Source organism: Mauremys mutica, chromosome 3, assembly GCF_020497125.1.
Source record: "Mauremys mutica isolate MM-2020 ecotype Southern chromosome 3, ASM2049712v1, whole genome shotgun sequence".
Taxonomy (NCBI): Eukaryota; Metazoa; Chordata; order Testudines; family Geoemydidae; genus Mauremys; species Mauremys mutica.
In genome coordinates, this window is record NC_059074.1 from 97,021,330 (window position 1) to 97,034,483 (window position 13,154).

Sequence of the window (13,154 nt, forward strand, 5' to 3'; positions counted from 1 at the left end):
GAAAGTTGGCGCCTGTAGCTCCAGCCCTGGAGTCGGTTCCTACAAGTCTAGGAAGGCACTCTTTGCTAAAGAATTTACAATAATAAGAGAGCTGGATCCAAATGTCCCTGGTCTGGGCTTTGCAAAAGCAAAATCCTACCAATGAAGTCTTCCAAACCCAACGTCTCTCCCAGTTTTCCCCACCTTTACCTGGTATGTGTTACAAATAGCATCCCTTTCATGGCTCTTGACTAAGTTGTTCAATACCAAGAGAGTGAACAGCATGGGCCTGTTTCTCCTCTCACCCGGGTGTGAATCAAGTTTGATTCCACTGAAGTCTGAGGAATTATGCTTCTGTAAAAAGCAGTGTGAGATCAGAATCAGGCCTAATGTCTCATTTTGCCAAAACCTTTTTTTTTTTTTGCTATAATTCTTGAATGGAATTGGCAAAAGCAGTGCAGCTAGTGTGAAATAATCCTACTTGTACATAACTGATTAGCATTATTTTACAGTTGAGAGCATCCTGGACAGGCCAAATTCTCCTCTCAATTATACCTCTGTAGATCCAGAGTAACTCCATTTAGGTAAACAGAGTTACTCCCAATTTGGACCCGGGAAATTGAGAGCACTATTTGGCCCAGTTTCTCATCTGAGACTGGCCTTAGAAAGAAGATTTATTTGCTCAAGGCCAGCCTGCTTTTCAGTTTGAAGATGAATTCATTTTTCTTACATTTTGGTTGATGCATAATAAAATGAATATCCTGTATGCATTGTGTGCTCCTAAAGCTTCCGGTCTGGCTCAGCATGTCGTATGTTTGTTACAGTGCATTGTGAAGCTAGTGAGTGGAGTCCATGGAGCTCCTGCACAAAGAAAGGAAAAACATGTGGCTTCAAGAGAGGAAATGAAACAAGGGTCAGAGAAATTGTACAGCATCCTTCAGCACAGGGCAATCCGTGCCCAGCTACAAGTGAAAACAGAAAATGTATTGTACAAAGAAAGAGATGTCAGAAGGAAGGAAAAGGTACCATGTTATCACCATCATATGAGCTTGACATTGGGTTTGTTTAATAATTCACTTCTGAACTCCTGGGCCTGCATTTCTTAAGCCACCAAAACTCCCACTGGCATTAGTGTTTGTTTGGCCTGAGTGAGGAGATGTGGAATCGTGTCCTCGCACAGAGTAAAAACTGCGCTGACTCCTTACGAAATCTGCCTTCTGTCTGATCAAACTCTAGAAGTATCTCCTCTCAATGGGTTCTGCAGGCAGAACTGCCATTGGCATTAGTGCAAGACCTGGGTGCGTAGTTAAAGGAAACCCATACAGATAAATAAGCTGAGGTCAAAAATGTTAGCCCCATACTCTAAGCTGTGAATTTGGTGGGGAAGTGCACTGCACCAACCTCATACCTGGCACAGCATTCTTCCCCCAATGCATTGCCACAGCTACTCTGGCTGTCACACAGGAGGGGATGGGAACCCATGCTTCTCCTAGTTCCTGCTCCTTCCTGCCCACTCCTCAACCACATGCAAAGAAAGGGTCACAGCCCCATAGAGACTGCTCCCCCTTCTGCACTGCTACTCATGGTATGGGTAGAGCACTGGGATTCAGGGAGGGCCTTACACCCCTCACTCCCTGCCTGGACACACAAAACGGGCCATGCTTTGAGTCCAAATTAGTTAATTAGTATTTAACTAGTAGCTGAAAACCTGTCCTGTATACCACAGGTATAATTTGTCCTGTATACCACAGGTATAATTTGTAGTCATGTGTGTAAAAAAGCCCAAAATGGCTGCGAAATGAAAAATTGGACATTAATTGGACATTAACAAGTCCATGGAAGATTGAACCTGGTGATTTTCTGAACAAGAAGAGCCCTCATCAGGCTTGTAGCTGTTTCCATCGCTTCACACTAACTCAACAGACACTGTAAGCTTCAGAGTGATGTTTGGGGTGATTGTGTGCGCTAGCTGTGTGGTTGATTTGTGTCTGGGGAGCCAGTTATTGTGTGTGCTGTGAGATTTGCAGTGAGTTGTGCAGGTGCCAGTTGGTCACATGAGTACTCCACCAACTGGGCAGTTTCCCTCATATAATCAATGAACTTGTTGCATGCAAATTAGCTGTAGAGTAAGGGTAGTGATTGGCTGAATTACCTCTGATATCACAACGCTCTAGGACTTTTAGTATGACATAGACACATGCTTACTGTCGCTGTACACCACACGGGTGTAATTCGTAAAATCAAAATGGCTGAGAGCTTAAAAATTGGATGGTAATAGACTGTGAAATCCAGTGATGAATCAACCTGGTGATACTCTGAACAAAGAGAGCTCTCAGCCATGCTTGTAGCTGCTTTCATCACTCACATTAACTCTACAGACATTCTAGGCTTCAGAGTGACACACAGAGTGACATTCTCAGAATCCTGTGTAGGTTGTTATCAGTTACCAATGGTTTGTTGCAAGTTACTCATAGAAATGGACAAACTTTTTGCTACTATTAATATTTTTAGGGCTGGATTGTTTCATAAGGCCACAGGCAACAATAAAAGATGGGGTGTTCCTGCCCCACGCAGGAGTATGACAGGGAAGGAGTGATGACTCAGGGCACTACAATTTCCTTCCTGCATCCTCTTTGCTGCGGGAAGTAGTGATCAGGGCTGGCCTATGGGAGCAGCAGATTGTACTTTCCCCCACCCCATACTAGCTTAGCTTTGCTGGGCAGTGTACTGAAGGCAGTGGAGCCAAGGCTCCATGCATTCCCCATCCACACCCTATCCATCTTATCTGGGGACAGCAAACAGCAAGAGTACAGCATTCATTTATTCCTATATACCAGCAATTCGCAAACTGGGGTCCACGCACCCCTGGGGGTTCGCGAGGGCACTCCAGGAGATCTGCGAATCAACTGCATACTGCGGAATACCTGTGGAGTAGGGGCGGGTCCTGGGGCTGAGCACTTCTCGTCCCACCCGAGCCTGCATGCAGAATTCACACTGTGTTTTCAGACACACTGGCCAGCTCTTCCCGTGTTTTCCCTCTGCTGCTGATTTTCACAGCTCCAGGCAGTCCACGAGTCATGGCCAGGGCCACCGGCCCTGCTGATCAACTCCACACTCAGCACCAGGACCCACCCCCACTCCACAGCTGTTCCGCAGTGTGAAGTTGATTAGCGGGGCCAGTGGCCCCAGCTATGACTCGCGGACCGCCTGGAACCGTGAAAATCAGCAGCAGAGGAAAGCACAGGAGAAGCCAGAGCAAAGCAGCCCCTGCCAACCGGCGGGTGCATCTGGAAGGCCGGTGTGAATTCTACATGCAGCCCTGCTGGCTCGGGGGGAACGATCCTGCCCCTCTCGCAGCAGTGCTGATGCTAGCTCCAAGAGAGGTGCTCAGCCCTCGGACTCGCCTCCACTCCACAGCTGTTCTGCAGCATGCAGTTGACTTGCATCCAGAGACATAAATAGGTTCTTACTTCCTCTGAATGCTGCTACGCAGTTGCACAGCTCGAGAGACAATCTAGCTAACCTTCAGTAACTAAGGGTCATAACCAGTTTTTTGGTTTGGGGTTTTTTTTTTGCAAGGAGGGGTAGGGGAATTGTTTTGTTTTGTTTTTTGCTGCCAAAGCTTGAGCAAACAACACAGAACTGAACATTAATGCTGAAACTGTAAATAACATTTTTCTCTGGGTGATGATGATATTGTGCATGCATATGGTATTTTGGCAGCATCTTCATATTGGTCAAGACATTTCATTTTGAAAAATGTCTGCTGTTCATGTGTAGTAAGTACTTTAAAAGAAACTCCTCACATATTTTATTGTCAATTCTTACTTTGTGCTTTATGGGACTTGTGCCAAACCATATTTGCAAAATATTGTATGCCACAAAAAGTCCTTTAAGGTAATAAATCTATTTTTGCAAAGTGCATAAAGTTGTTTCTTTTGAGCAAGTAATGGACCATAGTCTGCCCTATTTTACACCCAGTGCTCAACCCCTTTGAAACTAGTGTGGTTGGATGAAGTATAAATTACAACAGCATCTTTCCCAGTGGGATTTGTGTGTGTGTGTATGTCTGAAGGCAAAATGGAGCCCTTTGCTCTTTTAAAAGTTTTTAAATCCACGGCTACACCTAACCCCTGTAACAGTAGCCATGATTCTCTGTCATCTCCGCTTTTATATACCTCCATAAAGGAGATGGATTATTTTTTAAAGAAAATCTTTAATAAAACCAAGGAAATTCACACAAAAAGCCAACTAGGTTAAAATAACATTAAGGACTGGATTATGGTGACACAAGCCAGGAAACTGAGACTTAAGGCTAAAAGTCTACACTTACTTTTCTACTGGAAAAGGGGAAATGAAGCTTTTCACGTTAATCTCCAGGCCACTTCTGCCTCCTCACTCTGACCTCCCCCTCTTCCACAAAAAGAAAGTTTTGTTCCTTCGTGAGTGACACCTGAAATATACAATACAAGCTCCACAGGCTAAATTCATTCAGCAAGCTACACAGTAAGAAGCAGGGGGAAAGAAAGATCTAGAAAAGAAAAGAGAAAACAAGCAAAACTGGGTTCACTGTTAAGAAAAAATGAAAACCACACTTAAGTAACACAGAAAGCTATTTTGCAATGCATATGTTGTTACATCTATTATATTAAAGGCCACTGATAGATCTAGTAGTATCAGCACTGATGTTGGTCATTCCTCCATGGTCATAAGCAGATCATTAGCTAGTTCAGCAAGTGCTGTTTCCATGCTGAATCTAAGTCTGTATTCTGACTGTTAGGGATTTAGAGCATTGGCAAAGGACAAGTGATGATGAGTTTGTTTGCCACAATTGTCTCTGTGACTTGGCTCAGGAAGGTGAGATTAGAGACAGGGTGTTAGTCAGCTAAATTGCTGGTATCTCTCATAGGCATTTGCCTGTGGTGAGTAGGCAGATTCAGATAAAGCGCATGGAAAGATTCTTTTGTTTCATTTGTCTATTGTGTCCTTTGGTCTGTCAAGATGGGTTGTAATTCTGTTTCTGCTTTCTCCTCACTGAAGCAGACTGAGAGGTCTGAGTAGAAGGTGCTAGGTTCTGAGGCAGAATGCAAGCAAACCATAAATAGTTCTTCCAGCCTTGATTTAGCAGGCTACAGCTGCCCACATTAGCCTAGATGGACCACTGTCTAATCCAACATGGCAATTCCTATGCTCTTGTGTCCCAGGTAGGACACTCTAACACTTCTATCCTCAGTTAAACCTTCTGAGGGTTTATTTTGGTATTTTCTACCCGTTCCAAGCCATGATGTCCAAATTGATCCAATCTGCAATATACTTGATCCTTTGCCTAGCAACTGATCCTGCTTCCCAACTGATCCCTTTCCTTTCTTTCCCTCATCTGTGTTTTCTGTCTGATAATCCATTCTCCAAAACACAAGCACCCTCCAGTTTAATAAGGTGCTTCTTTTCCCTACCCATGTTGAGATCCTTCTTTGATTTTGACCTTTGAATGAAAATCCCACTGCATGAGAGTCAACTGGTGCACTAGTTTGCTGCGATCACTGTCATGAGACAGATGATGATACCAAGTACTGCTGTGATTTCCAGAGGTGCAAAATGCATTATGGGACACAATGGAAAAAGAATTGAGCAAATACTGTGTATTATCCAAAAAGATTTGCTTACAGTTTTTTCATAAATGTGCTTTTGGCCATACTCGTGACCTTTCAGTGGTTGCTTTCTGCAAAGGTACATGAGATTGGCTTTTACTGGCAGGAAACCAAACGTCAAAGTTGCATGCACAAATATTTGTGGAAAATGAATTTTAAGTTTTCATACATGAGTACCTGTATTTCTGCCAGAACAGCTCATCCAAATGTGGAAAAACTATACCATGTGATTTATCTGACTAATCACAACTAAACAATACACTTGGCCTCGCTAGTATTGAATGCTATCAAAGAACATTTCATCATCAATCTGCCAAGATTAAAATAGTCACCAAAAATGGTCTAATAATTATGAATAAGGAATATATCATGGGAAACAGAGTTTATTATGCAAGAAAATATGCAGGCTAAATGTATCAAATATATGTACTTGTTGTGGAACATTAATTAATGTATTAATTATTATTATTTATTTGTATTACTGTAGTGGCTAGGAGCCCCAATCATGGACCAGGAACCCGTTGTGCTCGGTTCTGTAAAAACACAGGAAAAAAATGGACAGTCCTTGCTCCAACATGCTTACAATCTAAGTATAAACTAATAGACAAGAGCAGATACACACAGACAGATGGGTTCAATTATTTCTAACTGCAGTTTAGTGACCATCAACTCAGGGCAGCCTGGAAGCATGGCACAACTGTGCTGAGAATTGCTTTTGACCAGGCGGAAGAGAGAGCGCTCCTTGGAAGCAGGTTAGCCCAGTGGGTTTGATAGGTAACACTTTGCTATGGAAAACCAAGTGGGTGCTTTGTGATTCTTCAATACACACCAGAAATGGGGAGGGAGAAATCTCCTTGGGCAGAGAGTGATCTCTAGGTGAAGAATGGAAGAGACAAAGGAATAAGGGGGGGAAGAGAAAGCTTTGGACAGGAGTAGTTTTAATGAAGATGGGATTGTATTGAAATAAGTTGATGGAGCTAGATAGATGGAAAATGTTCCTATTCTCCACTTCATATATCTGAATCTAAAGGTTCATGTTTGGTTTGAATAGCCAGGAAGGCCAAGATTCAGGACAGTTCTGTTGTTTTATTAAACTAGTTCATCCATCCCTAATTAGTGTGTGTCCAACATATTTCCAGACCGGATCTGATAAATATGCAGTTGGCTCCCATAGATATAGTTGGAGTCCTATCAGGCTTTCATTAGATTTCCAAAAACACTACTCAGCTAAAATTCTCAAAGCCATTCATCAAGGTTAGAGTAGCTGTTACTTTAGCTGAAGACAATGTAACATAATACCAACAGGCTTAAAATATTAAGTGATAAATTCCCCTTCCTTACACTCACTCACACGCCACAGAGTCACACACATCAATGGAACACAAAGGGGTGCTAAATAAAGTAAGCTGCTCATTTAGTATTTCTCTTGAAGAAAAAGTTGTGTAGCTGATCTCTGATCACTTTCTTTTGTTTATAAGCCTGGCTTTCATTAGCATTCAATTAAACTGTTCCAAGCAGAACTGACAGAAAAATCACATGAAGTTTGTAATAAAAGATAAACAAAACAGGAAATAAAAAGAATTATATTGTGTATTGAAAATACAGCTCTCTTGGAGTTAATGGCAAATTCTCTGACATCATTGGGGCCAGGAATTCATCCTTATTGTTTAGTAACCAAAAGGAGCACTGATGAGGGGCCCGATGCAAAATCCATTAAGGTCAACACGAGTCCCCCCAGTCATTTGATCCTATCAGTGTCAGTTTGCATGTACAAATGTAGTGTTGGGCCTGCATTGTGAGGGCCTCACTTGTGGAATAGGATGTTGAAATTTTGGCCCTTAATGTCAGAATATCCTAGGTTGCATTGATTACACATAATCTTCTTTCTTATTAATGCAAAATAAAGAAACACGCAAATACGTTTTAAGGGGAAGTTTGCCGTTTGAGAAGTTAGCTCTATAAAATGGGTATATTGGAATTTCTGGCTGGGTCTTTCTGTAGGCTTAGCAAGAGCACCTGGCTAGTAATGAACCCTTCTGCTAGTATCTAGGCCAGTATTGCCTAAACTGTCAGGCTGGCCTCCCTGGCAATACTGTAGCTTCTTTCAGGAGAGTCACAGGCAGTCCAACAAAAATTGACAGGAGAGGGAAAGAAATAGTAGATTCTGTTCTCCTTAAGTCTTGACAAAACAGTATTATGTATTAGTGCTATTGTATTTGTTATTGTAATGGACATCCTGCAGTAGAGGAACACCTGCTTAGTCCAAAGTGGAAGCAACCCATGAGTAGGGCTCCGTGTCTGTCACAAAAGTTGTGGAAGTCGCAGATTCTGTGACTTTCCGTGACCTCCATGACTTCTGCAGGCACCAGTGTAGCTAACTCCAGGGCTGCCCAAGCAGCTGGCTCTAGGGCCAGCTGCTCAGGTGGCCCCCAGAATAGCCACACCAGTCGCTGCTGGGTGGCCCCGGGGATAGGCACACTAGCCACTGCCCCGGCGGCCCTTGCAGTGGTCCCCAGGAAGCCGGCCAGAGCAGCCACAGTCCGCGGCCTGAGCATCTGGTGCTGCTGGTCACAGGTGCCCCCCTTCAGCAGCAGCCCCCCCCACCCCCATGTCACTCCAGCAACCACCCCCCACAATTTAATTACAGGCATTTTTAGTAAAAGTCATAGATAGGTCATGGGCCGCGAATTTTTGTTTATTGCCCATGACCTGTCTATGACTTTTACTAAAAATACCCCTGACTAAAACGTAGCCTTACCCATGAGGAATGGGAAATTAAATAGGTTGGCTGTCCCTGTCCATTCCACATGTTAAAAATGAAAGGCCTGATCCAAAGTCTATTAAAATCAATGGGAGGCTTTTCATTGATGTTACTGGGTTCCGGGTCAGGCCCATAATTCTCAAATAACTGCTCCTCATCTAAAAAAAGAACAGTCCAGGAACTCTGGCCACGTTTGGTACTGACTGCTCAGCAAGGTTACTTTTTTACTTACAACGTTTTACCTAAAGGTACATGGGAAGGTGTGATAGTCCAATCGAAGATAATGTTAAACCCCTCCCACTCTCCCCCAGACATATATAGGCTAGTGACATTTAAAACAAGGACCAAAATGCTCAAAGCTGAGACATCACGGTAATACATTTCTCTGGTGCGACAGTAATGAAGCGCATTCTGTGTGAAAGAAACCAGTGTGGCTATGGTTAATGACCTTGCTGCATGATTAGTCACCAGGCTTCTGAAGCTTCAAAATTAACGTGAAGCTAATTACTGCATCCTTGTGTTTACATTGTGTATATGCCACTGGGTCATAGCTTTGGCCTCTTGCGAGTCCAAGCTACTATAATTGAGGAATCTGTCTTGTGAAGAGTTTGATTGTTTATTTTCTGTTTGTTTCTGCCAAGAAAGCCCTTTGTTTCCTTTCCTGGCTGGGGTTTTGACTCTTTAACTTTAACACATTTCTATCCTTCATTAGTAGCATTGCTGAGACTAAGGGTCCAGTTCTGTGTCCCTTTTACAGCGGCTCAGGGATTGCAAAACCAGTTTAAACGGCCTCCTGCGGTTTTCTCAAGCAGAGAGCTAGTGTAGACTGCATTATGTCACTCCCCACTCATAACCCCGGGCACATACAAAGTTAGGTGGGGAAGGACTGGCCTGAGTAATTCCCGTTCTGGCTAGTCTAGACTGCAGAGCAGCCTACAGAAGGCTAATGGGAGCTGGTGTAAGTTAGAGCAGTGGCTTGCACTGCTGTAGCTTACAACCAGAGCTGCACTGGTCCCTGGACCAGCCCAGAATCTCAGAGGTGCAAAGCTAGCACAAAATCACCTGTGACCTGCCAAACCTGAAAGGTGTAGTATGGAATCTGACCCTTAAAGCCAGGGGTTGAATGCTCAGAAGGAGTTAAACATCTAAATCCTAATTTAGGGGTTTTAGTCCCCATTTTGGTTCCACTTAGATGCACAAAACTCTTGCCTAACCCTGGTAGGTGCCCAAACGGTCAAAAATTTCAGGGTAAAAGTTCCCTCCTTACCTAAATTTCTGCCTCTGGGTATGCACACTGCTGCTTCACTCTAAGGGTGTCTGCACTGCAATAAAACACCCATGGTTGGCCCAAGATCTTCCCCACTCATGAGGTCCCAGAGCCCAGCAGGCAAAATCAGAAGGTGACCACGTTTTCAAAAGGCAAAAGCAGGACACATGCAGGACCTCACCCGCTCTGTGGCCCTGCCCCTCCTCCTCCCCTGAGGCCCCACCCCCTGCGCCACCTCTTCCCCCTGAGGACCCCCCTGGCCAAGCCAGAAGCCAGAGCCGGACCGTGGTAAGAGCTGCCCAGGGAGCCTGGGCTGCTGTGGGGAGCCCTGGAACCTTCCCCTGCCCTGGACGGTGGCCAGGGTGCTCAAGAGCAGCCCCCGGCCCATGTCCCTGCTCCTTGTGGTGTGCCACCCAGGGCAAGTGGTGTGTCCAGGACTCCCCACACCAGTCCAGGCTCCCTGGGCAGCTCTTATTACTGCTTGGGGAAGTAATACTCAGGGGGGAGAGGAAGAGCCAGGGTGGGGCCCCGGGGAAGGAGGAGGAGCAGGGGGCTGGGGACTTGGGAGAAGAGCAGAGGCAGGGACTGCGCCTCAGGGGAAGAGAAGGGTCAGGGGGCTGGGCCACATGGTGAGGGGGAGGGCTAAGGCCCACCTCAACCAGCCCCTTCTACCAAGAAGAGGCTGGCGCCACCCTTGAGCCTCAGGCAGGTGCAGAGTGGTGCCACAGGGAATCAGGGACAAATGCTGTCTTGGAGTCATTCAGCCTAGCTCAGGACTTGAATTCTGCATTTTCAGACTGTCCCACTCATTTCTGGGTGGGTGGTCACCTAGCCCGAACGCCTATATTGCAATTTTATAGCCCTGTAGCTTGGTCCCCGCAAGCCGAAATCAGCTGACACGGGCCATCCAGGGGTCTTTTATTGCAGTGTAGACATACCCAAAACGTCTGGACACCTATGTCCCACCTAAGGCCCAGAGCAATTCAGGCAGACAGGCATTCAGACATTTAAGACACATACATGGCCCAACTCAGCAGCCACCTATAGGATCAGGTTCCATTCAGAACTCAGCTGGAGGAGGAGGAGCAACAGTGTGCCTTATAAGTGTTAGCCCACTGGTTGCAGGAGTTGCCTGGGAAGTAGGAAATACAAGTTCAATTCCTCTGCTTAGGCAAAGAGGGAGAAAGGATTTGAACCCAGGTCTCCTGCCACTGACCTATGGGATTTTCTGACATCTGTCCTGTTGAAGCTGTTCCACTATGGCTTAAATAATCATTGGGCCAGAGAAAGAGAGCAAGCAAAAGACAGAATGACTTGGTAGCCTGGTGGGCCCTCTACTCTAATTGTTGTTTAGTTTTATTATTTAGCCACAGTAGAACAGCTTTAGCAAGAGAGATTAAGGAAGCCCTGTAGCAGAATATCCCATAGCTCCGTAGTTAGAGCCCACACCTGTGAGGTAAGAGATGCCTGTTCAAATCCTTTCTCCCCCTCTGTCTGAGTGGTAACTGAACCTGAGTGCCCAACATCCTATGCAACTGCTCTAAAAGTTATAAAGTGCCTACCACCATGAACCTGTGAATTGCTATGAAGAGATAGATACCAGCCTGCAGTCTGAAGTTAGTTGCCCATCTCCGAAAGAGAGAAGGGCCTTCGTATATAGCCTGCTTGTGGGTATCTCCCAGTGGCTAGCTTAGGCAGCTTCTCACGTAACATGCTGGTGTCTGAGAATCACAGTCTCATAGTATATGGATCCTAGTTACCAAACTCAAGCTTTATGGATTGCAGGGTAGTTCTTGTGATTTTCCAGGTGCCTAAAAGTTAGGTGCTATGTCACTACACCAAGCTCCTTTTCATCATTCAGCCCCAGGTTTTTAAAAGCATTTAGGCACCCAAAGATGCAGATAGATGCCTAGTAGGATTTTCAAAATTGCAAGTAGGTGCTAACTGCATCTTTATGCACCTAAAAAATCTAACCCTAAGAGCCCAATAAAGATTAAAACTATTTCTTATGACAACTAGACCTTTATGCTATCTCTTATTTTCTTATGTGAGCATTAATTCCGCATTATGCCTAATAACTCCAAGAGGAAAGGAGACACAGGCCAGGGTTGGGCAACTATATTACACACAAAGGCCCACACTATCAAAGACCCTTTGCATATGCAGCTGAGCTATTCTGTATGCACAAGAGAACACATGCTATGCACCTAGGCAAGCTGAAAATGGCTGCTTGGCTGGCCACTGCCTCTGTGCCTCTTTTGGAGACACTCACCTCTTCCAACTCCTCTCCTTTGCCTTCTTCCTCTCTTCTCTGTTCTGGCAGGACAGAGAGCAGTTGCCGGGGTCACTCGGCTGCCCTTAGCTCTTCTGGAACATGCTCTAAATTGTGCTGGACTCACTGCGAGTAAACAACCTTGATACTTAGTTAACGAGGACATAAACCATTTTGAAACTTAAAAACATGAAGTGTGTGGTCAGCTGCTCCTGTGAAGGGAACAATTCAGAGAAAGCTGTTAGTGTTTGCATGTTGAAATGCTGACTGCACTCTAGCCACCCTCCCCACATCACTAAGCTAAATAAATGAACTAATTAAACTGCTTTTCTTACCATTAATGAGTCTTTATTGTGCCCCCTTATGTTCCCGGAGGACTTTATCCTAGATGCCTCATCTCCGCAAGAGAAAACAGCGGGTGAAAAATACAACAACCTGCTGTACCACAAGCCCCTACCCCTCTGCCCACCATAAGCTCCCTTCACCTTGTCTGCCATCCCATAATCACCAACACTTCTGAACTCCTCCTCCCTGCCACAAAAATAGAACGGGGCAACTTGCCAATTTACCCACTCTCCACTCACTAGCAGAGCGCTGCAGACAGGTCAATAGTGCCTGGGTAGTACTGCCACATAGTGGTGATGAAGGGAACTGGCTACGCTGGCAGGAAGGTTAACTAGCACATTCTTTCTCCAGACCTGGGCCCTTCCCCATTTTGATCTTTGGGTCTTGGAAAGAAGCATGAGAGAGAGAAAATAAATTCATTAGGACATCTAACAAACAGGGTCAAAGAATGAAAAACATTTGGAAAATGTTGGCCACAGAGTAAAAGAGGCAGTGGATGTTTTGAAGTTTAATGGTGACGCATACAGCACTGTTTAATCAGAGTTAAATCCTGGTCCATGGAATACTTCCATGTATAGCAATGCTGTTATGGCATTGTAAATCAGGGAAAGCTATAGTACTCACTCACTGCTGTATAATTTGCCATATTTGTGATGGGCCTGATCCAAAGCTCATAGAAGTCAGTGGGATTTGGACGAGGCTCTACAGGGTTATTTTCAAAATTCCTTTATTATAAAATGAAAACAAAGAAAGACTTTCCAGCTGCTGTTCCTACTCATCCTGCTGAATCATTGTCTATTCATCCCCACCCAGGCAGTTCCTCCTACTCCTTCACCCTCAGCTCTCTGCATCTCTGGTCCTGTATCTTCTCAATGAACTTCC

At 44.9% G+C, this 13,154-nt stretch overlaps 1 protein-coding gene across 1 annotated transcript in view; it reads left to right on the forward strand.

The window, feature by feature from the left end:
- The window catches only part of RSPO3 (R-spondin 3), an 87,010-nt gene that overhangs the window by 49,204 nt on the left and 24,652 nt on the right, over positions 1-13,154 (forward strand). The window contains exon 4 of the mRNA XM_045011825.1: positions 804-1,001. Coding sequence (XP_044867760.1) covers positions 804-1,001 — 198 coding nt within the window. The remainder of the gene's footprint in view (positions 1-803; positions 1,002-13,154) is intronic.